This window comes from Oenanthe melanoleuca, chromosome Z, assembly GCF_029582105.1.
Source record: "Oenanthe melanoleuca isolate GR-GAL-2019-014 chromosome Z, OMel1.0, whole genome shotgun sequence".
Taxonomy (NCBI): Eukaryota; Metazoa; Chordata; class Aves; order Passeriformes; family Muscicapidae; genus Oenanthe; species Oenanthe melanoleuca.
In genome coordinates this window covers 49,527,097-49,554,664 of record NC_079362.1, presented here as the reverse complement: position 1 = coordinate 49,554,664, position 27,568 = coordinate 49,527,097, and the positions used below count along the sequence as shown (strand labels likewise).

The 27,568-nt window shown below is 40.2% G+C and overlaps 1 protein-coding gene across 1 annotated transcript in view; it reads left to right on the top strand.

Moving 5' to 3' along the window:
- RCL1 (RNA terminal phosphate cyclase like 1) overlaps positions 1 to 13,161 on the top strand; it is a 34,864-nt gene extending 21,703 nt beyond the window's left edge. Inside the window, exons 8-9 of the mRNA XM_056513197.1 lie at positions 2,976 to 3,079; positions 9,156 to 13,161. Coding sequence (XP_056369172.1) covers positions 2,976 to 3,079; positions 9,156 to 9,306 — 255 coding nt within the window. The 3' untranslated portion in view covers positions 9,307 to 13,161. The remainder of the gene's footprint in view (positions 1 to 2,975; positions 3,080 to 9,155) is intronic.
- The last annotated feature ends 14,407 nt before the right edge of the window (positions 13,162 to 27,568 follow it).

Below are 27,568 nucleotides of genomic sequence, written 5' to 3'. Positions count from 1 at the left end.
TGACAAAGAAAATTAAAGAACTGGAGCATCTCTTATGAGGAACAGCCAACAGAGCTGCACCTGTTTGGTGTGGAGAAGTGATGACTGAGGGGGACCTTATCAACATATCTGAAGGGAGGGTGCCAGGAAGACGGATCCAGGCTCTTGGTGGCACCAGCTGTAGGGCAAGAGGCAACAGACAGAAACTGATGCATGGGAAGTTCCACCTGAATATGAGGAAGATGTTTTTACATATCCCAGTGCAGGTGATTGCACACTGGAATCCAGAGTGCCCAGAGAAGTTGTGGAGTCTCACTCACTGGAGATATTCAAGAACTGTGTGGATGCAATTCTGTGCCAAGTACTCTGGAGTGACCATGCTTCAGCAGGGAGGTTTGAACTGCTGACCTGCTGTGATCCCTTCCAATCTTAACCATTCTGTGACTAACTTTTACAAAAATATTCAGTAAGATTTCTGTAAGCTAAGTAGTAACTGAGTTACTAAGTAACTTAGTTAAAAAGTTAAGAGATGGCAACATTCATACTATGCTTGCTATAGTATTTAAATCAATTCATACATGCACATGCACAGAAAATAAGGATGTATATAAAAAGGTTAAAAATTAGGGAATTTTTAGTGTAGTGAAATATCTCAGATGGCTTTGTACCTGTCAACAAGTGAAGGGTTAAGCTTTGAGGGTTGAGTGGATCAGCCCAGGCCCTGTCAACATCTTTTGGTGATTGCTCTCCAAGTGCTGTAGGTTTGAGGGTTGTTGAGCTTCAAGAGGTGTACCACTTAGAGGGAGGTGCTAGTGCAGCCCACCGTGGCCTCAGAGAACTCAAAGACCCACACTTAGTACTGCTGCCTATAGGGCTGTGAGGTGCTTGGCTTTAGCCTTCTGTCATTCTCCATTCTGGCCACAGTCTGGGTCAGCTGTTACTGGAATTTTCATCAAAAAGTGCAGTAACAATAGTATTATTTCACCTGGGCTATGATTTAGACAAAAATAATGTTCCAAGGCTGTCCATTAGAAAGCAGCAGTTTGTTCACCAGAATTTCCTAGGAACAGACTGTTTCTGGTAAGCTAAAAAGCAACCTAACTGCCCAAGAGCCATTAATCAAGGTAAATGTCTAAGGAGAATTCCTGAGGAGATCATAGGGTGGCCCAAGGTGGGAGTGCACCACCACAAATGGGCATAACAGATTGCTACTGCACAGCAATACTGGGTATGACTGACTCACTGCATTGAGAGAGCTTATGTAACCAGTTAGGACATGAGGATGGATGAGTTGTGTTTTGATGTATTTCTTAGGACATGGTTGTTTCCATGCTGATTGAAGCTTTTGTATAACTTTGGTTATAGAAGTAGATACTTTATAATATTTTCAACTGTAGAGAGACAAAACAAGCGCAGAAAAATGTGATGTTTTCATCCAAGTAATAAGGAACATTTTGAATTACTAACCAAACTACAACTACAGAAAGTCTAGTGTCAGGAATACCAAACTCTTATCTTCTTGTGTTTCTCATTGGTAAATATGACTAGTGAGATCTGTGACTCTAGATTGCACCAGCAAATTCCACAAGTACCCTGTTCACTCAAGATAAAGCACAATTTTTATCAGTCCCATAGGAAGAATTAGGTTGAGTATGTGAACTTCATTTTGGTATGGCAAGTTCACACAGTTAAAAGGGCAAGTACTGCTGTAAGAGCATGTTTTGGGAGTTGTGTCATGGTAGTGAATGTAACAGAGCTGCTTCTTTTGCTGTGCTGTAGTAAGTTGCATGAAATGCAGAGATGTTTTTCAGAAGAATAGACCTGAGGCTTGTCACACAGAAGCAAGACCATTCTTGAAAATTAAATCTTCAATATCACCTCTTGGAAAGACTCTCCATTTCTGCCTCTCACTGAGTGAATATCACTGAAGTTGTCACATTGGCTGATTCTCTTAATCTATGTAGTCCAAAATTTATTTTCTCCCTTGCCTTCTTGGATAGTATTATGTCTTGAAATTACAATGGGTTACCTTGCTTGTCAACAAAGGTAGCTGTCAGTTTACCTCATTAGAGAATTTGATTTTAAAAATGAGTTTTTAGTTTCAGTGTCTCCAGAGAGCCTATCTAGAGGACTTAGCATTGGGCCTGATGCAGTAGAAAACTGTTCATAGATTTCATGTGGCTGTGGATCAGTATGAATATAAGGACAGTAATTTTTTTTCTATTTTTAGTGTTTTTTGCATAGCAATAGTTGGTAAATTCTCTCTACAGCAGCCTTGACTGAAAGTATCCCTTTAAATTTGTATTTCAGCTTTGTAAACACTTATTCTTATTTCTAATTCTAGCCTTCCAATTCTAATTAATGTATGCATTATAGTAAACAACTTCCACATACAGAACAATTTACCTTGCATATGACTTAATACAGTCAAATATGTACTAGAGTATGTGTGGTTCTACTTCATTTTATGTGTGGCTCTTTTACTTAGCAATAAAAAAAAATCTTCCATTTTAATTGTTGAAGGGAAATGTTTACAAGCGTAAACCCACAAAAGTTGGCAGCAAAGCTTTTTGTGGATAAGTGCTAAATAACTTTTAACTTGCGTTTTTGCACCTGCTAACACTGAACTATTTGTCCAAATGCAACTATTGTTATCATGAAGTGCTGTAATTCATGGATCTTCAGATTTATGTGAACTAGAACTAATATCTCTTTTCAATTTACTGCAAATAAATTCTTCAGTGTTTACATTCTGGGATGTTAAAACAGATTAGGAGAGATGCTTAATGTGACCTTCTTAGGGGTTTTATTTTAGTTCTGTTCTTTTCCCAGCCTGCCACGTGAAATTAGTTTGTCATTGTTAAAAAATCTAGATTTTTATCTTCTTGGCCCTTAAAATTGGGAGTGGTATTTCAGCCTTTTGCCGTTGTTAGCCTCCTCCCGTCCCGATTTCTGGTTTGTACAGAGGTTAATTATTAAAACATTTTGGTTTTCAGGGAGGCTGTGTAGATTCAACAAATCAGAGCCTTGCTCTGCTCCTCATGACCCTTGGACAGCGGGATGTTTCCAAAGTCCTGTTGGGACCTCTGTCTCCATACACGTAAGTTGTTTTGTTCAGTTCAATTACACAGCCTTGTTTTAATTCACTAATTTTATTGCACAGCTGTTTTTATATATGGAAGACTTTGCCTATGGTAACAAATAGAACAACTTGTACCTGACTTCAAATGAAACAAGTGGTGTAAGTAGCCTAGAGTTTTGTTTCTACATGTTAGATGAGTCTTTTACTGTTCTATATTATTCCTGTTTCTGAGAATTGCAGAGACAGGATTTATTGATGGCTCTTGACCTGGAATGTATGTGTACATCAGTTGGCTTTTTGTTGCCTAGTGTACACTACTATGTTTTCCCTCGTGATCTCTCTGTAGCTGTGTCATTAAATGTCGTATTTCAAATGGCTAGTCAAACTATAAAGCTGTGATTTTTCCTATGAAACAGCTTAAGACTTCAATTCCTGGAGCTATGTGCTACTTGAAGGTTTTATTGAGCAGCAGAATCCTATCTGGTCCTTCAGTCTCAATTTTTACAAAAGCTTTGTAGCTGGTAGCTGTTCAGAGGAGAGAAAAAGATGAGTTTCTTATATTGCTAGTTATAAACACAGGTTCCAGAATCATCAAGGTTGGAAAAGACATCTACGATCATCAAGTCCAACTTTTGACTGAACACTGTTTAAGAGCTAGACTGTAGTGCTATGTCTGGTTGTTTCATCAACACTTCCACAGATTGTGACTACACCAGCACCATGGGTGGCCCATTTAAATTCTTAACAGCCCTTGCAGTAAAAAAACTCTTCCTGATGTCCAACCTGAACCTTCGATGGTGCAGCTTGAGGCCATTTCCTCTAATCCTCTCATTTGTTGCCTGAGAGAAGAGACCAAAACTTCACTTGGCCACACCCTTCTTTCAGGCAGTTGTAGAGAGTAGTAAGGTCTCCCCTGAGCTTTCTTTTCTTCAGGCTAAACACCCCCAGTTCCCTCAGCTGCTCCTCACAGGACTTGTGCTCCACACCCTTCACCAGCTCAGTTGCCTTTCTCTGGTCTCCCTCCAGCCCCTCAATGTCCTTCTTGTACTGAGGGGCCCAGGACTGAACACAGGATTTGAGATGTGGCCTCCCCAGTGCTGAGTACAGGGGGACAATCCCTGCCCTGCTCCTGCTGGCCACACCATTGCTGGAACAGGCCAGGATGCCATTGGCCTTCTTGGCCACCTGGGCACTGCTGGCTCATGTTCAGCTGCTGTCAGCAGCACCCCCAGGTCCTTTTCCTGTGGCAGCTTTGCAGCCACTCTGCCCCAGCCTGTGGCACTGCCTGGGGTTGTTGTGACCCAAGGGCAGGACCCAGCACTGGCCTTGTTGAGCCTCACACCACTGGCCCTGGGCCATGATCCACCTGTCCAGATCCCTCTGCAGAGCCTTCCTGCCCTCCAGCACATCAACGCTCCCACCCAGGCTGGAGTCATCTGCAGACTGACTGAGGCTGCACTCAATCCTCCATCCAGGTCATTGAAGAAGATATTAAACAGAACTGGCCCCAGTACTGAGGCCTGGGGAGCACCACTGGCCACCAGCTGGATGTAACTCCAGGCACCACCACTCTCTGGGCCCAGCCATACAGATGTTTTTTTTTACCCAGTGAAGAGGGTACCTATCCAAGCTATGGGCTATTACTGTAGTTCCCTGGGTCCTCCTTTTGACCCTGCTGGTATGAGTGTCACACTGGCCTGTCCTCTGGGACCTGCTCAGTTAGCCAGGACTGATGCTACATGATGGAGAGCAGCTTGGTGAGCGCTTCTGCCAGCTGTCTCAGTACCCTTGAATGAATCCCATCCAATCCCATAGACTCCTGAGTGTACTTCATCCTGTACTGCAGGTCTGTTCCACTCCTTGTACCCCAGCTCAGGGGACTGGTTGCCCTCAGGATTAGAGTCTTACTGTTAAAGACTGGGGCAAAGAAGACGTTAAGGACCTCAGCCTTTTCCTCATTCTTGATGACAATGTTCCCCTCCTCATCTAGTAAAGCATGATGATTTTCCTTGGCCTTCCTTCAGTTTTTAATGTAATTTGTCTTTCACAGCAGTGACCAAATTGAGTACTAGAAGAAACTGGTTAGGGAAACAGCATCCATTATAAAAAATTTAATTTTTCAGACTTGCAAAGGATTTACTAGATCACAGTTATTTCTAGAGACTAAGCAGTTATTCTGTATTCAAATGAAAGGATGTTTGTTTATCTGACAATGGCATCAAATGATAAGAGTATGAACTGTCCTTTTTCGGTTATCATGGTACCGGTGCTGTATACGTGAAAGGTACAGTACTGTGATAACTGAAGAATGGTGGTGCCATCACATGAGAGCTAAAAATTACCTAACTGCTCTTCTCAGCTCCTGATACCTTGGAAACAACATTCATCAGATTTTGAGGGGAAGACAGGGACTTGTCCCATTGCACAAAGGGGAAGTAAACCCCTGTAAAGTAAGTATTCATGTGCAAGATTTCAGAAGAGTAGATATTAGTGTTTGAAGTGCACAGTTAAGCATATGGGACAATCCAGTCGTTTGTCATTGTGAGTATTTTTAAATTTTTTACAGTATTTTTGTTTTGTGAAAATCAAATCACTAGTTTATTTTGTAAGCTGGCTGAGTTCAAGTTGGTGGGTTGTCACTTCTTTCAAGCTAGGTGTATGCAGTAGGGGTAAAGGTCAGGAGTACACTTACTGAAGCAGCACATAGTAAAATCTATGATTCTGTGAGAATCTGTGACTCATCAGTCCTGTGAGGATCTGTTCAGATAGAATGCACCTTTTTATGCAGCACCCCCATGCCCTCAGCTAGGACTGCTTATAAAGGACTGGTAAATTTGGCTCCCAAGCAACTCGTTGGATACACAAGCTTATGAAGTAAATTACAGTATTGTCATGTTCCGTGTCCTTGTCCCTTCATTTCTCTCAGAGCTGTGACATCTCTGCATTTAACACTTTCACCTACAGAATCTGAAGTTATTTAAGAACTCTGTTATGCTAGATTGGCTTCCCTGTCCAGTAGAATATAGCATGAATGTGGCAGTTCAGCTGGCTAATGAGAGCATCACATGGGGACAAAATACTTTGGATTATATCCATTAGAATGAGGAAATTTCTTAATTTCCTAGGAGACATCTGTCGCCTCAGCAAACAGTGGAGTGGAAGGGCAGGCAACACTATGAGCAGGGCTGGCTTGAGTGGCAGTGGTGCTACCAGTCTGCATAACCAGCAGCTGTCTGCATTACCCATTTCTTAGCATTTATATTGCACAGAAGCAAGTGCCTTTCTGTCAAGCTGAGCTTAAAATCAAATGCAGGGTCCTGGCCATGCTACTATCTAACAGAGGTCAGCCTGGCAGGACAGACCTGTCTGCATGCAGGTGGATCAGTGTGAGCCAGGGATGCATGAGGGACAGCAACAGCAAAGTCCTAGTGCTCCAATCCATGGCTTTGCAAAGGCTTAGAGAGGTGGGGTTAGGGTCTCTCTGCCCAGCCAAGCTCACAGTTTGTTGCTTCCATGACCAGGAATGTCCACCCCCAGCTCCTCAGTCTGTCTCCTCCTGGGAAGGGCAGGACTCAGGAGAGCAGTGCTGGGGCTGCCAGTGCTGCCAGGCAAAGCTCTGTGCAGACCCCAGGGCAACTGAACCACGAATGCACTGCTGGTGCACAGGTCTTCTCTCTCACTGCTCTGTTAGTTGGTTGCTTTGCCCAATACATGAAATTGTGTACTTTTTCGTAATTCTCAGCAGGCTTTGGGGGAAAGACAGCAGTTTGATAACAGGCCTTTTACTCTTGTTGTTGTTGGCTGTAAAGCCTCCACTGTGGCTCACGTTGCTGTCCCTACACCTAAGGAGCAACTCTGTTCAGCTGCTGCCTTGTTCTTGCCTGAACACGCAGTGTAAATTTTCAGCAAAATAAACCTTCTTTGTACCTTTCACCCCCTCCCTCAATCCTCCAGCCTGTGCCTGTGTGGTTGGTGCAGCCTGCACTATTATTTGAGGTGCCCACCTGCAACATAGACCAACCTCAGAGCTAATACAAACCTGCTTTCTGTCATGTACCTCTGCCCTCCTGCCTTTCCCTTCTGTTTTCAGGGCTTGTACCACTTGTGCTTCCACTGCTACAAGACAAAGCTGGCCTTTTGATGCTTCTGCATTCTCCCCTGGCTGTCCCCAGGCAGCCTCCCCCTTCCTCGCTCTCCAGTGAGTTTTTCCCATGTACTTGGGGTCTGATATACTTCTTACTCTGCCTTTATTCAAAAGGGAGAAGAGGCAGAGATGCAGGGCAGCCTACCTATGTGCAAAGAGAGGTATGGACTGAACTGAGCTTACCAATTTTGCAGAGTTTCCTGATCATCTTTTAGGATTTTTCCCTAAGTCTCTGGCTCCACATGGCCTCTGGCATTTTTACAGTTTATTCTGTGCCCTCCTTGCCATTCAGCATTCTACTCCTGCTGTTTTGGGCTTGGCTGCTTCCTTGTCACACTGCCAGAGCCTGTGAAAGGACCCAGCTAAGGAGAAGGCTGATACAGAGCTTGTTGTCTGTCAGTTTTACTGAAGCATTTATGCCAGCATATGCCCATTTGCCTACTATAGCTGCAACCAGAAACCTTGCAGTTGGGGAGGCATGGAAGAAAAAGTGCTTTTCAGTTCTTCCTTTCAACTGTGAGTTCATCTGAGAGATGAGAGAGCTGGTGTCTTTGCTGAGGCAAGTTACCAGTCCAGGAAGGTGCAGGAGAAAGTATACATAGCACTGGGAGCAATGTTCCCACATTCACCCTGCAGAGGTATCTAGCAGATTGCCCCAGACATAAGTAAGATCATCCCAAGCACACACCAGTGTAGGTAAAGCAGCCTGTCTTTTTCCGGCTCCTGCCATTTTCCTCCTCTCCTGTGCATGTATCTGAGTGCAGGAACAGCAGAATGCCCAGCTGAAGCGTATAAAGCAATTTTTCTCCTGCAATTTTCCTTGTACTCCTTCACAATTTCTTTGAATAGGAGCTGCCAAGAGGCTTTCAGAGGCCTTGTGATGTCGCAGTGGGGATAGGCTTAGGCTTTTGGTCTCCTTCTTTCCATTTTGTGGTTACTTGCTCTTGATTTATTGTAATGTATATGTGTATTGTGATGTATGTGTGATTAGCTTGCAATTATGCTTTCAGCATGTAGAGCAGACCAGCCAATGTGTGAACTGAATGTCCACATTCCCTTTCCTTAAACTAAGGAAAGCACATAGCACTTGCTGGTGGAGATTAAAGCTTAGTTCAAGACTGCAGACTTGCTTGTGGCCATGACTGGAAGAATCTAAATTTCTGCCAGGAGCAATTACAAATTTTCTTTTGTAGTCCTTTGGTGCAATTGCATGTTCCCTCTTTTGGAGAAGCCAGTAAAAATGTTCTCTTGGATGTTTTCGGGTTTTTTCTTTTTTTTATAGTTTTTTGTGTTACTTACCCTCCACTCAGTGCTCATTTGGGATTAGTATGATTGTTTAGTTTCTTCTTGCCTTTCTGTCTGAAATGATGAAAGGAAATTTTTTTTCTGAAAATGAGAAAACAGGAAGAATTCTGAGTCCGAGTAATTCTAATGAAATGTTTAACTGAGAAGTGGAGAGGTCACTAATCAGTAAGAAATCAAACATATGGTTTGGGATCTCTCTTAAAGTATGCGCCCAATCTTTTGGCTGTCTCTGTTTATATTTTATTTCTGCTTTAAGCATTGGGCAAGGGAAAGGAGAGTCACAGGTTGGTGTGGGGTTCACGTAGCCCTGATGAAAAGTCAGCATCAGGATTAAATGACCTTGCCTGGCTGCATTTCTCTCCTTTTTTCCCTCATCATTTGCTATTTTACCAGCCATTCACTTATACAGAGAATACATTATGCTTATACAGAGATTGCAGAGGTTTCAGGAGGGATCACTAGCTGCTTCTACAACACAAGTGAGAACAGTGTTTGGAGCTTGTAGACCTGTTTCTCTCTTTGTACTAAGCAATATCTTCATATTTCATTCAGCATGCTCATTGCTGGAATCTGTGTTAGTATGTAATGCTATTGGACTTACTTTTTTTTTTTTTTCCTTAAACTGTATTATTTTCTCTCATTCAGAATTGAGTTTCTGCGACACCTCAGAAGCTTCTTCCAGATCATGTTTAAAATTGAAACAAAGACTGCTGAGGAAGAGCACACAGGTGGAGAGAAAGTCTTAATGACATGTGTTGGCATTGGATTTTGCAACCTCAGTAAAACTATGAGATAAAAAACATCTACAGACTTTGTGAAAGACAGAAAATGCTGCAAAGGTCTAATAAAACCAACCTGTCTCTGTCCTTATTCTGGCATAAGGAGACCTGTGATGATTCCAGTGCGGGGGTACCCAAGCTCACTGCATGTAAACAACAAAGCTGACTGTAGACTATTTAGATCTGTGCTATTTATAAACGCAAATTCTGTGCTGCTTGGAGTGGCTCTCTGAAGTCTCTCTCCCAAGCTGACATGGGACTCTTTGCACTGTATTCCACTGAATGAGGCACAAGTGCCTCATGTCACTGTGCTCTCAAGCCTTAATGAGGTGAGTGCTCTGGTTCTATGTATTTACTGATTTCACTTGTAGCTTTTTCTGAAGGGTTTAGATAGAGAGGGAAAACAAGCTTTACCAAAACAGGCTTTGCATTGCAAAACAAATGATCACAATGGAAATATTAGATTCTTGAGGTAATTGCAGAGATAATATTGGCATGAAAATTAAAGTAAAGGTATGACAGCAATTCTTTGTTTATGCATTGTGTGTGTGTAGAATTTGTCAGAATCTCCACCCCTGTTTACATCTACTAAATTCACAGAATCACTAAATAGTCAGAGTTGGAAAGGACCAGAAGGATCACTGAGTCCAGCTCTTAAGTGAATGGCTTATACAGGGATGAAACCCATGACCTTGGCATTATTAGCACCATGCTTTAACCAGCTCATTTCATCTCATCTCAGTTTCACAGGAACAATAAAATATTTGTCTTATTTTTCCTAATGTTAGAATACTGCAGAAGAGATCACAGCCTATACTGTCTTATTTAGCCTTCTTTGCAAAATTGGACATGGGAAGAGAAACCTCCATCACAGCTTTTGACTTATCACATACATTCTTTTTAGATTTGTTTGGCATGCTATAGATGTGGCTCACAATTAATTGGGACAAATAACAAAATAGCTGTAGGCTTTGAGAAAGAAAAATATTTTCAGTTCCACCATCATATTTTGTGCATCTGCTCCCTTTTTAAAGTGCCAGTAATGCTCTATGGGCTGTATGCTTGGATTGACAGATGCAAAGAAGTTTCTAAGGGTTGTAAAAATTTACTCATAAAAGGCTTCTGGTAGATACCTGGCAAACCTGTGAACTCCTGCTGAACTCCTAACACAAGGGAAAAAATTTATATTTGACTTTAGACTATACTTTGTGTCTGGAGGAAAATAAAACTGTGTCAAAGGCTGGTGTATATATAGAGAGCAGAGATATTAGTGACTGTGTTAAAATGGTTTTACAAACTCTATTTGATGCCACTGTAAAGTGGGTATTACCTCTGTAGTATGAAAAATACCTATTGGACCCAAAAAGGACATCGTTTACTGTTTTGTTAGCTTTTGCAGGCCATGTAATTTTTTTACTGTACTTTGTTCTTGCTGCAATCTGTCAGACATGATTTGAAAAAATGAAGGGGTTTTTTTCCTAAATAAGGTTTTATTTCCCTTTAAAGCAAAACAGACAACCTGGGGGAAAAAAGCCTGGAAGTCTTTCTTGAGCCGTTCATGACACAAGTGGCTATCTTGAACTGATATATCAAAAAAACAACTTTGGGAGTTGCCAGAGAGGGAGGAAGGGAGAAGGTGAAGCCATTCTTATAATTTACTGTCTTTCCAAGATTTGACTTGCAAAGGAAGTCAAGACTAAGGAAATCCTAAATAAAACAATAGGATGTGAAATAAAATAACTTGACTATATCTTTTACATTTTAGTTTAGAAAAAGGTAAGTAGGCCTTAAAGAATTTAAGTTGCTCCCCACTGTCACTATGTAATGAAAAAAATAGAAACTTTATGAATTAAAATTACCCAAAATACGAGATTCCACTGATGCAAAAGGTGAAATGTGCAAACAAAAATTAAAAGCCACTAGAATACAAATAGAAAGCTTACATTAATTAAATATTCAATTTTATGCCACAGCTCCAATTGCTCCAAAAATTGCTTAAATAAAAATTTGTGTTGTTTTTCAAAATTTCAAAAATGAAAAGCTTTATTATAATTTTTAAGCTTATCTATAAAGTTGTGAGTTTTCCCAAATGCTCCAGTTGCATAGAGATGGCAATAAGTTGCCCAAGCAGCAGGTACTTCAACAGCAATTATGTCACACAATTACCTGTACTAAACTTCAGTGTTAAAATTGGACTGGTAAGCCTTAGCCCTGCTGCAAATTGCATAGCTCTACAGCACAACTCTTGCTGCAATTCTGAATTTGCTTGTTGCTTTACAGAGAAAAATAAAGGTATATGAAACTAATACATTTTTCCAGGAGAGTCACTCTTCGGAGAAATATTAACAATTCCAGAGGAGGTTTTAGGTAAGAGCTTTACTATTATTTGACCTTCATATTCTGGAAAAAGTACTTATTAGAAGGAAATCCTGTGGATAAAAGCTGGTTTGTTTATCGGCAAAACAGCAATTGACATTTGTTTTGGTGGTCTGATTACACAAGCTATAAGATAGTTAATTTTAGAGTTGGGCAGAGGAAATTATGAATTTTTTTCACCAAAAATTAGTGTCGGTAGCCACAGACTTTATGGTAAGGATAATAGTTACAATTCTTTCATCTCAATCCATCCATAGCAGAGTAATACTCCGATAATTTAAATTTGAAGTGATTAGCTGTACATAAATAATCCTGTACTCTTTGAACAATCTATCATTAATTTAGTTAATCCCTTTAGGAGAGCAGCTCTAATCCTAGAATCAGAATGGTTTCAGTTGGAAGAAACCTTACAGATCATAGTTCCACCATCCCCCAGCCAGGTTGCTTAGTCTGGCCTTGAATACCTCCAGGGATTGGGCATCCGTAAGTACCTTGGGCAACCAGTTAGAGCAGCTTACCACCCTCACAGTAAGAAATTTCTAACTAGTATCTAATCTAAACATACCCACTTTCAGCTTAAAGCCATCACCACTTGTTCTGTCACTACATGCCCTTTTAAAAGTTCCTTTCCAGCCTTTCTTTTAGGTTCCATTAGGTAGTGACTTAAAGGTGCTATAAGGTCTCCACAGAATCTTCTCCAGGCTGTACAAACCCAACTCTCTCAGCCTGTCCTGATGAGGAGAGGTGCTTCAACCCTCAGATCTTTATGGTGGGCTTCCTCTGGACTTGCTCCTAGAGATCCACATCTATCATTGGGGGTCCCCAGAGCTGTATGCAGCACTGCAGGTGCAGTCCCATGAGAGTGGCAGTCACAATGGAGATATGAAAAATATTTGTAAAATATACCTTTACCTTGCATCTCCTGCTAATTTCGTAATATGTGTTGTCAAACTTTTTTCTAGGATGCTATGATTGTAGTTTGACTGCACCTTCTGTGTTTATGTCAGAAAATTCATGCTAACTTGCTGTAGGACAGTTTCTGGAGTAGAAGAGATTAAATTTGAAGCAAAATTGTTTCATTCCAAGCTAGTGCACTTTACCAAAGGCATATGGCTAGAAGCCAGTGCAATAACTGTCAGGGGAAGCACACAGTAGGTACATTAGCTAGGCCAAAACAGTAAGTACATTGCTGTCTTGGGTAATGTTTTCAAAATGGTGTTTTGTTACTGCCAGAGCATAGATATTTTCTCTCTTCTCCCTCTTCCCCTTGGGTGATATAGATTTTGCTACAATCCACGGAAGCATAATTCTCTGCTTGCATATTCTGGCATTCATTTCCCTGTTTCTCAGTCATACTCTTGACAGAAATTAGAGCTAAAAATGACAAACAAGAAAATAAACAGTTTTCAGGATGCATAATTTTGTCTGAGTTAATTCACCCCCCTCCCCCTTTTTTTAAAAAAAATATTGTATGGCCATCTCCACGCTTTTATTTTGTATGTCTGATGTATGTCCACTTGTATTTAATCAGGCTCCTAAGGCATCCCAAGTGTGACACACAATTGTGTCAGGGCAACTCTAAACAAAATAAAAATGTGGAAGGAACATATTTTGCAATTACTGCCTAGGTCTTGGTAAGCTGTGTCTTAAAAGAGCATTTGTGATGGGGTTTATAATGTCTTTCTTCTACCTGATCTCTGAGCAACACTGACAAGCTCTGAAAAACACCTATAACCTTGTCAGTGAGAGGGGTAAAAAGACAGAAAGTCCTGCAGGGAAGAGAGTGTGTGGGCTGAACTGTGTGGTGACGACATTGGATGAGTAACAGAAGTAAGTCATGCACTGTGTCACAGCATCACAATGTCCAAATAGCACTTGCACTAGATATAAATTGAGTTGTGACATTGTTACAAGACAGAACTATTAGCATGATTTGTAGTAAATCTGTAGCAATAGATGTCAGGTGTTAGTGCTAATCTCTTTCCTGGAGCAGTAAGATTATGTATATTCACTAAGAAGAGTGGCCAGAGCTATATTCCCATGTGTATTAGAAAGTAGGAATACTCTGTATGTGTATGTAGCATTAAGGAGACCCACAGAAGAAACCAGGTTTAAAGTGGTACTGATCAAGGGTGTAGCCACAAGAAAACAAAGGCTAAAATAAACTCTTTGTGTGAGGGTGAACAGTGGCTGGATGCCCATGGAAATGAAATAGCACCTGCTCGGCACACACAGAGGTAGGCTATTTCTGCACATTTGCCCTCATGCTGTATGTCTGCCACACAGTCACTCCCTGCTCCCAGTGCCAGTTTGGCCATGCTTCCCTGGCAGGCTCCGCTGTGCTGGTCATACAGCAAACACCAGTACTTCAACAGTGAGCCCATGGTGAAAATCTGTAGGGTCTTGTGGAGACTGATCCATGCGAGGTATCTGGTGCTTAACTATGGATGAGCTAGTAGGATTAAGGGCTTGATTCCACTGATCATCACTACATGCCAAGGACACATCCCATTTTACAGAATGCAACAGGTTCAGGAGGGCACCCATGTTTGCAGGATGTCTCAGAAGTTACACATTTAAGAATAAATGCCTTAGCCTTTCTCAGTGCATTTTTAACCTGACTCCACCTTGCTCCTTGAAAGTTACTAATATCTTTTTTCAATGCTAAACTGTCTCAAAGAATAAGAAAAAACTACTTTAGCCACTTTTTGCATAAATGTAGGTATAGTTTCTTAACTTTTGATGAATGTGGATATTTTGTAATATTCTGTAAATTAAGACTATGGTTTTGAATGGTCAACCCTCAGCACATCAGGACAAACAATTTTGTTTGTGTGTCTGGAAATACAGTTTTGATTCTGTATAATGCACTAAACATCTGCAAGATACATCTAGATCAAAATATGAATTTTGATTATTTACTCTTTTTTTTTAATATAATGAAAGTGGGGAAAAAAGGGAAGAAAATCACAGCCGTACTTGTTTGTTTGTGTGGCAGCATTCAGAAGGAACCTGAAGCAGTATGGCTTCATAGAGAGATTCATAAAAGTATTTGTATTTAGGAACACATCTAAACATTCAGAATATGATTGGGAAACAATTTCTACTGCAGAATGTTTCTGAGCATTGATTATAAAAATCTACTTAATAATTCATGCCGCAAAGTTTATTATCCACTATTTTCACTTGATTTTTGGGACATAATTAATCTACATAATAAATTTTCAAAGAACACATCCACAGTGAATCAGGGAGCGACTAGGAAATTATATTTCTGTTTTTTGAAAATGTGTTTGTCAGGTTGTTAGTAAAAATACTGTTTTGCTTTGCAACAGTGTCAAGATCTTGCTCTAGACTTTTCTAAGCAATGATGTATGAATTCAAAGTGAAGAGCTATTTTGAAAGATCTGGCTTTTTCCATGCTATGTAGAGCATCTTAGAAGAACAGGGTATTAGACAAGGCACAGGCTTCTTAACAGTTTCTTACTCAACAAGAGGGTGAGGGGGTCTGGTGTAAAGCTGCACCACTAGAGGCTGGATGTGGCAGCTGTCTAAAAAGGTTTTCTTAGTGTTAGTTTAAAGTACAAATAAAGAATGAACATCTGTTTCAGTTTGCAGAGTTAAATAAGCATTGTTAGCAGATTTTTTTTAAAACTTGAAATTTACAGTAAGAAGTAAAAGGGAGTATTAAGAGCCAAGGAGAAGGATATTGCAGAATTCTATTACCCTTCTTTTCCCTTCCCATTCTCACAAATTTTTACGGAAAAGAGTAATTTTGGTCAGAAATTGTTGAATAGCTCTTGAAACATTGTAAGGAAAATATAAGAAATTACCAAAATTGTCACTTGTCTGACTGACACATGGAGTGAAAACTTAATCATATTTATGCTCATGGCATTTTTATCACTGAATCACTTTCAAAGAAAGAGCTGCTATGAAAAAACTTATGAAACTTCTCTTTTCACACCTTTCCAGAATTCAGTGAAGTCTCTCACTGATTTCCTCTGCCTTATGTCTTCTCCAGACAATAACAATGCTACTAATTAATATACTATTTGAATTGTTATTGCCAAGTCATAGGCATATAAATATAAAAAGGTACATTGTTTGCATTACACATAATGTAATTCTTGGTTTCATGCATTTTTATCCTCTGTTCCAAAGTCTGTGTTTTGGAGCACTGCTTTTGTGCCCGTTGTAGAGAAGAATGAAGTGACTCATTTGTATCCCACAGGGAGCTGGACTAAGAAAATATCAAGATTCACAGAACCTCAGGTCTGTGCAAACATTTGCCTCGCTTTATGATGGCTATAAGCTTTTTTGGGCTCTACAAGCATAAATCTCCCTGACTTTTTTTTTTTATTCATGTAGGTTTTGGTTTGAGGATGGTGGGGTTGTTTGGTTGTTTGTTTTGTTGTTAGTTTTGGTGAAGTTTTAGGTTCTTTCTTTTGTTTTGCTCACAGAATTTGTTTGGTTTATTCTGTATACCTCTGAAGACTAAATTCTTCCAATTTTACTTGTGAAAGCATTCCATCATGGTATATCCCTTTCTCCACTGATCTCTTCTCATTCCTCCTGTTATATCCACAGTCTTTGTTCTATTGGACAAGGTGGAAGAACTGTCCCCAGTATGCTGCACTGGGGCTTTGAGTTGCTATATTATTTCACTTCTCTGTTCCCTGTATGTACACTGAATCCCTCTGCAGGCTGTCCCCCTGGCCACTCACTCGGAAAACTTCCTCTCTTTTTTCCACTGGTCACTGCTCTGCCTCACTACAGGGATTTTCATCCAGGGTTTCTGAAATGGAAAAGTGAAGAGACAGATTGGATTTCTTCTAAATCTGCCCTAGTAGTTCATGCTGTGGAAACAAAGCATTGTCCTCATCTTTTCCATCTCAGAGGTCTCCTGAAAGGCTTGCCATCCTGAAAAGTAATGGTCTTCTGGCTGAATCCTCTGAGTTTTAAAGTGGAGCAAGAAAGGAAACTGAGCTGAACTCTCAAAAACAAAGTTTCTTGCTGATTGGCACTAACATGTATGCAGCTTTAAAACTGGTAGAATATTATGCTACTAAATGGACAATGAGCACATTCTTATAAAGTCCTAAGTCTTGATATAAAGCTCCAGTCATATGAAATTGAAAGACTTTATTCTTTTAGGACTTATGTTAAGGAAGCCAACCTAATGTTGTGTTTGCATATCAATACTGTGGGAGTTTCTGTCATTAACTTTCCACTGGTGAAAACCCTTCCAGCATTTCATCATGTAAGGTGTCTACCATTGCTACTGCAAAGACCATCTCCAACACGAAGACAAAGTTAGCTTAAGAGAAGGAGCTTAGAAGACTAGATAATACTTTTTATCTTGCTTTTCAATGAAGCAATGTGGGGAATAAAACTCACAAAAATATAGAAGCACACTACGAGAGTCTTTGTGTCAGGATAGAAGGTCGGGAACAAAACTCAAGCGCTCTGTATATGTTAAAAGTTACAGTTGCAGTTTATTATAAGAGAGCCCTTCTAAGAGCTGCCTGGCACAGCCCAGAGTCAGACAAAAAGAGATAAAAGGAGGGAGAGAAAGAGTAACGGGATAAAAGGGTGGTGGGGTAATAGGAGGGAGGTAAGAGAGGGGTAAGAAGAGAGAGTAAAGAGAGTAAGAGGGAGAAGAGAGTGATTTCCCGTTTACAATACAATAAATCTTCTTCCATGATGAATATTCTAGTTTCCACTAACCAATGTAGTACAAAATACAAATTCTATAGCATTTACATACCGCCTATAGGAATCCTTATATTAACATAGTGTGTTACATTTTAAACTCTAAAAACTGCTCTTTGGACCTTTGGGCTTGCTCTCTGGCAGAGGGCATTGTTCTATCAAGAGAGGATTACCTTCAGTGGGTCATCCTATTGTTTCATGGTTATTCAGTAACTAAGGCTTGGTATCTCAAACACAGCTTTCATTTCAATTTCGTTCATGGTTTCTATATTCCCAGCATCTGAGCATTCATATTTGTAAGATTTTCCTGTTTCATCTTTCCCAACACACACAATTGAAGAAACTAATGTAACTGTGTTACTGTTTAAATTATCTGTTTATATTTAAAATGTTTAAAGCTATTTTTAAATATTTTTATTTAGCCCACTAGAATTTTATAGAGGATAAGAAAAAAAAAATCCCAGCCTTTGCCAGAATATTTTGCAGCACTGGCTTATATAACAAAACAAGAAACACAGATGCTAAGCATAGTAGTTCAGTAGTTCTATCTCAGCCACCCTTCTCATGACAATCCACTTCTTCTGGTGTTACTGCAACTGCTAGCCAAATATTAAACTCAAACAGCTCTGTGTGGGGGCTTGTTAGTTTCACTTTTGAGAGTAAGCTGAACAGTGGCAGTTCCAAGTAGAAGCCGTTCCCTTTACAATTTTTTCAATTTACTTCCTCTGCCATTTACGGAATGGTAATTTCTCCATGCATCAGTAGAATATTTATTTCTGTTGCCTGCTGCAGCACCTCTTAAACACAAACTGGCTTCTGTTGAAACAATTTCTGGTAACCAAAAATATCTGTCTGGGTTTTTTGGTAGCTCTAGGCTTTCTGTCTATGGCTGACTCAATTCTGTAGCAGCAGAGGAAGCAGAACAGAAGACATTCAAAACCAGGAGGGTTGGACACCTGTGACTCATCTCAGAGGACTGGGTTTCCTCCACATCTCTGTGTTGGAGCCAGTCCCAGGGCTGCAGGGTATTATTGCAGCTTCTCTGGTTCTGGGAATGCCAGATTCAACACTGCTCAGCATTGAGTGAAAACCATGACAGATAGCTGGCTTTCCTTCATTTCTGTGGGTGAGAGCTAGTTCTACTCTTTGCAGCAATTAGATAAACACATCTAATTGCTTTGGTCCTTCACATGAAAGGTATCTTGGGAATGACACACTCTGAAGCTACTTCCTGAGAGGATCAAGTTAAATCCTGTTTCTGCCTGAGGTGCAGCTACCTTGACGATATCTTTTATAACCTAAGCTTTGAGGAAGTTAATGGCAAGTGATAAGTATGCTTTGCCCTAGGGAGAGCTTTTGTGCTTTATTTTGTATGTGTGCCTCAGTGTCAGAGAATACTTACTGGAATTGCTTATCTAAAATCTTCCTCCTCCAAGAAAAGGAGTTTGTGGAAGCTATTTCTAGATTCTTAAATGCTCTCCCAGAGAGCTACAATATGTAGTTTATTTCCATTACGCTATAAAGAGTGGAACAAGATATCAATGTTTTCAAATTTAATAGTTGCTGGGTGCTTTTTTTTAATATGGGAAATTAAAAGAGCTGAATTTGATTTATTGTTTTAATTACAAAGAAAGATCTTTAACTGATCTGACTGGAATTCAAAAACAAGGGAGGAGAAGAAAAGAGCAATTTGACATGGGCTTGATGTTGTTTGTACAAATATAACTACAAAGCAATAGTGAAAATTGTAGTTAAATTATATAGAGTGTGATCCCACAATTAATTAATGAAAGCTGTCTTACCAAAGCAGTTGGCTGTGGGACAGGCCTCTCTCAGAATTGCCTCTTGGCTGCTTTGAGGAAGTCCATAGCAGGGTATCTTTTTCAATTCAGATTAGGAATTTACTTCTTTATGAGGACTCTATACTACTGTTAGTTTTAACTGAAATTGGCCAAAAGATTCAAAAGCAAAACAGCTATGTGAAGGATGCCTAATAATTTATTTTAACAAAAAAAAAATTAATGTTACAGTCTTGCTGGTGTGCATATTCCATACCAACACTGATATCTAGTGTTTTCTGAAGTAACTTTTTCAGAAATATTGGATAAAGCAAAGGGTCTCATGTTTATTTTCATTTGAGCAACAATTACTTAGCACATTTGAAGAATCAGCAGACTGCATATTTTTATAATTATATTTCAGACTGGAATAGGTTTCTGATTTTAAACTCTGCTCATCCTTTTCCAGGATTGTGAATCAAAACACAACTTGCTGCTACTGTGTACTATCAATCAGAAGTAAAACTGAGTAGAAACAAAAGTGAAATTCAGTGTCTTTGCTTCATTATGAAATATTAAGATGAGAATACCATGTGGAAAAATTAACAAACAAATTTTTCACTTTGAGTTTACTGTAATCAGTTTAGAGACTTTTAGAATCAGTTCATAAAAGTTGCTTGTTTGTATATTTGTGTGTGTATATTAAAGTTTCTTGCTCTTACAGAATCATAGAACAGTTTGGGTTTGAAGAGACATTAAAAGTCATCTAGTTCTAATGCCCCTGTCATAGGTAGGGACATCTTTCACTAAACCAGGTGCTCAGAGTCCCATCCAACTTGACCTTGAACCCTTCCAGGGATGGACCATCTTCAGTTTCTCTGGGAAATCTCTTCCAGCACCTCAGTATTCTCATAGTAATGAATTTCTTGTTAATATCTAATCTAAACCTACTTTCTTCAGTTTAAAGCCATTTTGTCCTGTCACTATATGCCCATGTAAAAAGTCTCTTTCTAGTCTTCCTGTATGACTCCTTTACAGGAAAGTTGCTAAAACTGGAAGGCTGCTATAAAGTCTCCCTCAAGACTTCTTCTTGAAGCCTTCTCTTCTCCATGTGAAACACAAGAACTCTCTCTAAGATCTCTGGTGATTCATGTGAGTACAGTAGGCAGTTAGGAGAATGTGCAAGATACACTTGGTTCAGTTTCATATCATAGATTTCTGTATTGCATCCAAGTAGCTTAGTAATTGTATCTTAAATGTGTTTCAAAATTTAAAAAAAAAAAAAAAAAATTAAATATCAGAAAGGTTGAGTTCTCAAGTGAAGAAATTCAAAACACTTCAACAGTTGACCATAACAGGATTTTTGTTACCCCATTATGTTGTCTTTTTGTCCTTTTAGTTTCTAGCTGTATCATAGTCACATCCTGCAGATTAAATTACACAACAGATTAAATAACACAAAAAACCCTCCTAACCGAACAGGATGAAATGCTACTGATGGAAATGAATTTACATAAACATTAACTTTTGAGGCTTCCTGACTTTCTCAGAGAGATAACTGCTGCCAAACAAGCTCAGGAAGGTTAATTTTCCATAATAATGCACGGTAAAACAATATAGACAGAGCTGCAGTCCTTTGCATTTAAAATCAGATATTATTAATCAGTATATGATTAGCTTCTAGAAATACTAATTTTAAAAATCCATAACAGATGTTCTCATCTAAATCTCCATTCATGTATTGAGATATAAGAAAGAATTCTAATGGATGTACACACATGTGAAAACACTATTCAAAGAACAATCTTACTTTCCACAAATTGATGCCAGGTCATTACGCAGTCATGGACACTGTACACAATGAAGTCCTGGAGAAGGTATTCCCATGAACTGGGCTGGCAACCTATAATTATGCATTAGAGTATTTCTGGTCAATTTCTGAGTCTCTTTAAATATCTGGAAACTCCAAGAATGAATAGAGAAATACTAGTTCGTGTATATAAGGTAAGCAGGCTGTTTGCCATATTTGACTAGAGTAAAAGAGGCTGAGGTGATTTTGCTTTGATTTTTCAAAAGAATAAGCAGACCCTGGTCACTCCAAAATCTGTTTTGAGAGGTTTTCAATCTAGTAGACTTCCCTATTCCCATGGGATTTTCAAAGACAATTTATTTGTCATAAGTTATTTTCCCAGTGATAGGTAGAGGTGAGAAGGCACTTTATTATGAATATGAATAAACTTTATATAACAGTAGAACCGAAAACCTTTTGAATTCAGTGATCCCGGCCAGATACCTGGTATCTACCAAAGGTTCTCTAACACTTTCCTTCACACCTGGGATAGAAAATACAGTGAAAGGCTCACAATTTGAGATAAAGTCAGGAAGAGGTCACAAACCAATTACCATCTCAGGCAAAACAGACTGAATTTGGTCATTAGTTGAATTTATTACCCAGAAAATCAGATCAGGATAATTAGAAGTAAAACAAATCCTAAAAACACTTCCCCCCACCTGTTCTCTTTCCTAGCTTTTCTTAATCCTGCAGTGGTGCAGGCAGAAGGGGAATGGGGGTCAGTTCATCATGCATTTTTTTCTCCCAGTGCTCAGGGAGAGGAGTGTTTCCCATGCTCCAGCATGTCTCCCACATCTTTCCAGCATGTCTCCCTATAAATTTCTCCAGTGTGAGCTTATCTCACAGGCAACAACAGTTCTCCATGAACTGCTGCAATGTGTGTCACTCTTCCACAGGTATAATCCATGAGGCGCAGCCTGCTCCAGTGTGGGATTGCACAGGGTCACAAGTCCTACCAGAAAACTCCAGTGGGCTCCTCCCTCCCTGCATCTGCAGGACCCTGCCAGGACCTGCTCCAGCACAGATGTCCCATGGAGTCACAGCCTTTTTTGGGCATCCAACTGCTCTGCTGTGGGTCTCCTTCACAGGCTGCAGGTGGATATCTGCATCCATGTGGTCCTTCATGGGCTGCAGGAGCACAGCTGCCTCACCGTGGGCTCTAGGGGAATCCCAGCTGCAGTGTTTGGAGCACCTTGTGCCTCCCCTTTCACTGACCTTGCTGTCTGCAGAGCAAGACTCTGATCTATTCTCCTTCTGCTCTTCTCTGGCTGCAATTACATCTGCCCAATAACTTTTTTTCCTTCTTAAATATGTTATCAAAAGTCGTTGCCAGCATTTCTGATTGGCCCAGCACGGCGAGCAGCATGTTTTTCTTGAGTACGTCTGAGCTGGCTCTACCAGACATGGAGGAAGCTTCCAGCATATTCTGACAGAAGCCAGTAGCTGGCCCACTACCAAAACCTGGCCATGCAAACCCAAGACAAATTTGCATGTTATTACATTTAGATACCAGTTAAGCACAGAAGATACCCTGCTTTAAAGATGAAAGGGAAACCAAAGCAAAACAGAACCTATGCAAGCAGAAGTTGATTAGGAAAGAAAGTGTTACTTGTTGGAGACCTGGCATACTGATATACTCTTGAAGCATTTGCATTGCCATCACTAGGACTTTTGACAGCAGAGCCCATAACAAACACTGCAAGTTATCTTCAGTGTCTATGCTTGAAGGTTTTCCTTCAACTTCAGGCTGAAGTTTTATTAATTTTGTTTTATTTCACTCTGTTAGCAGATTTTGAGTAGAAATTCAGACTTATTGACCCTTTTCCTCATTGTGTGATACTAGTGTACCTAAATGTTTACTAAGTAAAAAAGTCACAGAGTGACAGCAAATTTGTGATTCCCTGTAATACCACTTATACCAAGCCATTTCCCGTCAGTAGACTGCATCTCAAAAATTTATTTTTAAGTTCTACAGTTAAACCAATTGCTTGCACTTACTTGCCTGCCTGCTTTTTCCAGATACAAAACTGTTGGCTGCACGCGAGGTTTTATCCTCTAATAAGAGAAGAGCACATGTTCCTTAAAAGGAAATCCCATGCTGCTGCTCCGTTGTGACTCAACTAACTTGGCAAGAAATGAATTTACTCCATTTCCATATCAGATCCACAACAACCTGTGCTGAGCCACATGGATGAAAGTGTTCAAGGGATTGCAACATTTAATAGAGCCACAAGCAGTATGGAGATCAGTGCAGGCCTTACTACTCACATGAGGCAATTAGCTTCATTAAACAATAAATAAACAAATAATTTAATCTTTGCAGAAAATCTATCAGAAACTATTGAAATCCACAAAAATGGAACAATTCAATTTCAAAGGTGCAGATGAAAATCTCATGCACTACATGTGGTTGACTTGTGCATATGCTACCATATGTCCATATGCTACCAATATTGGTAAGAAATACAGCAATACTGCTATACAATCCTTTTTTCAATGCCACTGGACATCTGGCACACCCATCCCTCATACAAACCTAGAATCTGTCTGGCAGAGCATTATTCCTGATCATTGTGGGCTACAAAGCAGCCTCTCTTGTCTTCTCCCTGTGTCATTTGGAGAGAATACCAGAGAGCTGGTGGAAAATGAAAGCTTAACCAGTTCCTGGAAACTTCAGGGAAAGGAAATGGCAGTTTTGGACACACAGGGAGCATTACCTGATTCCGTTCCTCTGGTTTATAGAAGTCACTGGCACTGCATTAGTCACTGTAATCTCTGAATGCTTTTTAGTTGCTCAGCAATTGAACTACTGCCGGTTCTTGTGAGGCTTTTTCCATGTTTGTTTCGGTTTTAAAACATTTTCTTCCTATGGGATTGCTGTGTAATGCAGCATTGCACCTGATCAAGAACACAGCGAGCTGTTGGAAAAGGAACTGACAAAGAAGTGCATCTTCCACCAGGAGCAGCAATGAGGGCACAATTTAGTGTCTGGAGAAGTGCCTTTTAAATTCTTACATGCTCCAAAAACCATCTTTGCAGAAACACACAAAAGGTATTTTTAGGAACTTTCTACTGTCTCTCAGAGGAATAGGTATCAAATGGATGTCTCAAAGGGGACAATCTTGCGCTTGCTGTTGAGGCCTTGGTTGTTGAAGCAAGAATTGGCTTCTTTTCCTAAGTTGTATTTTCCCAAAGGGATGAAATAAAGCGTGTCTTTTTGCAAGCCGAGTCATACACAAACCTGTACCTAAATACAGGTACTTTTTCTTCCATTCTCCTCCACGAAGGAGGTAAACATTCATATGATTTCAGGAAAAAGGTTTCAGAGAATGACGATAAAAAATCAAAGCATTTCCTTCAATGTTGCCGTGGAAGGATTACAGAGCGGCAAGAAAACGCAGCAACAAGGCACTCTCTTGCTTGGTGCAGAAAAGAGCAAGAGCAATTTATTAAAAGAAGCCATTGCCTTAAATAAGGCAGTTCGTGCAAAACAAAATACAGACAAATCATTGGTCAGAGAAGGAGACACCTCTTCTCCCTGGCTTTCTCAGGGATCTTGCAGGTGTTTGTCTCTGCTATGATTCTTTGTCTTATGTTTACAATAGAGAAAAAGTCTCCAGCCTGGGAAAAATCCTGGCTGGAGCTGGGAAAGTTTCATGGCCTGAGAAAAGGACTTAGAACTTAAGAAAAAGACCTGGCAGATTTTGCCTAGGCCTTCAGCAGTGTCCACACTTTAAGACCATTCTTTGTGCCATATATTTAAAGGAAAAGCATGGCTTTTTAACCAAAACATGTTTTTCTCCAAGGCAGGGCCTATCATACAAAGAAAAGGAGAAAAAACATTACAACATATGTACTTAGTAAACCCTACGCATTTTACATCCTACTACAAAAGTAGAAAGAAAAGAGAAATACATGCAGTCTCACTTCCTAGATTTGACTAAAATAAGTAGCTTCCTTAGTGTTTTGCAAAGAATTCCTGACTTCTGAACAGAGAATATACTTCGATTTTAATTTCAGCTGAATATGATAAATCAAAGGATGACTACAAGATTTTTTCAAGGAACTACTACAGAACTATTCCTGTAATTTTCAGTTTTTTGAACATGAAAATGAAACAAAGTCTATTTCCTGGCCAGCACACTAATCTTGGAATTTGGAAAACAGAAGTAATCAAGTAAATAAAATTAAGCCTTTTGTACAGATGGCAAGTTTGTAACTTGCTTTGAGAAGCTAACTAAATTTGAAGCTGCTACACCACTTATAGAAATAATGTTTTGTGTATAATTAGTGGTATTTTTATCCATTATTTGGGAATATGTTTACTGAGTTTATTGCTTAGCACCCATGTTTTTGGATTCTATGTTATGCCTGTGTTACTACACCCTACACATGATATTCACACACCCTACATATGGGTATTCATTTACTGTGAATATGCAAAATGAAATTTGAGAACAATACAGAGATAAACAGACTTAACTCCCAGCCACAGGCTGACACATGTGTCCAAGCAAATTAACATGCAAATGTATGGACACTGTATGATCACTTAGCAAAGAAAAAGGGAAGAGGGGTGCTTAAGTGGTAGGTAGATGCAAACCTACCTAGGTAGATGTTCACAGCTTTTGAGTGCAGATGCCTTTTAAATGATATGTTGAGAATTGATGTAGTATTAAGAACTCTAATGAAAGTAATGAACAATGTTGAACAGATTAGTGAGAAAGGGTATTTCATAGGACAATGCTGTTTCTTGCTATGTCATACTAAAACATATTTAATTATTATAGAAGACAAATAAAAATGTCAGGTATCATTAGATAAGCTGTAATGTTTGGAGTACAAACACAGATTGGGCTTTCAAAATTGATGCAAGTGATGGTGTGCTTTATCACTCCAGAGGCTGAGAAATTTTGCAGGTCCAACTACACCTGACCCTGACAAACTACTCAAACTTAACAATATAAGGATTTGTCATCTATTTCAGTAGAATTCTTTGCATTTGCAGCAGTCTGTCCACAGAAATCTTGATAAGCAGAATCTTACTTTATGTAGTGTACACAACCAATGTAGTACACTACTCTCCTTATCTTTGAATAGTCTGGATATCAGTGGCATATCAGGTAGTTATGTTTGGGAGGCATCAGAATATTTTTATTTTGGAGTTTCTTTCATTTCTCTACTTGAAAGAAGTTTCCAGTGTCACTGCAGCATGTTTGCAGGAGTTTTCTCCACTGTAGAGACATTAAACATGAAACACAAATTATTGGAGGATGTAATACTGCAGAAACTTTCTTTTGAGATGAAGGACCAGATATTATAAAAAAAAACATGCTGTAATTGTCTTTATTTTAAAATCACCAGGTGTTCTTTACACTTCACATTCAATAGAAACAAAACAATGTACCCACTGATATATTACCTAGTTCTGAAATGGCTTAGATTTTGTGAGATGATCTTATAGGACATGACACCTGTGATATGATGTTATAGCACTCTTCTTTTCTGAGCAAAAAACCATGTGTCACATCATAGAAATGACAGTGAAGTGACAAAGAAAGATTGTCCTTAAAGAATTACATTTTGACAGTACTATATTGCTAGGTGACAATGTTTTGCAAGCATTAATGTCATGAGCATGAGCCCATTAGCAGTCTGAGACTCATCATCCATCAAACTTTTACATGGCTTTTTAGTTCTTCCCTGTCCCAACTTGTGTTTCTCCTTTGTCTAAAAGACAACCCAGTTCCTGAGCTTTCTGGTGAAGCATTTTTACTCGGCACAGACAAGAAAACAAGGAACAAACTCATCACACAGGAAGTGACAAGAAAGTGTGCATTTCACAAGTCAGAACTGGGACAGAACTAGCACACACTTTGCTTAAAAAACAACCGTAGATTTTTTCTTTCAGCTAACACACTCACTACTGTGCAGCCAGACCGCAGCAAAGACGCACTGCTTGTTTACCGCGGCTGAACAAGGCCAGGTCTATTCCTCACACTCGCCGGTCCGGTGCCCTTTGGCTCACCGCGGTCCGGCTCTCACTCAGCGGCTCCTACAGAGACGGTGAGGGCGAGAAGCCCTGGCCGCCCGCACCGACTGTGGAGCAGGCAGCGGGGGCAAAGAGCAGCGCTCGCCTGCTCGGCTGCGGTTCCGCTTCTCGCACCGGCAAAACCCTGCTGCCCTCTCTAGTGCCGACGGAGCCTGACAGAACTCCACATGAGTTTCGATCACGCTCTCAAGCACGTACGTGACTGCTGGGGATGGTACTGTAGTAGGGCCAAGAGCTGGACTCGGCGATCCATGTGTGCCTCTTGCCCATTCCAACTCAGAGCACGCTGTGATTTTGTGACGAGGGGCTGTCGCCTCCACGGGAGAGCCGCCGTGCCGCGCCTGCCCTGCGGCCGCACGGGGTCCCCGCGGCCCGAGGCACAGCCCGCCCGGCCCGGCCCGGCGCAGGGAGCCCGCTCCGAGCGGCCGCGCCTCGCCGGGCAGCGCGGCGGGACCCGCCCCGCCCGCAGCCGCGCGATGACGTGAGCGGGGGAGCGCCGCCCAGCC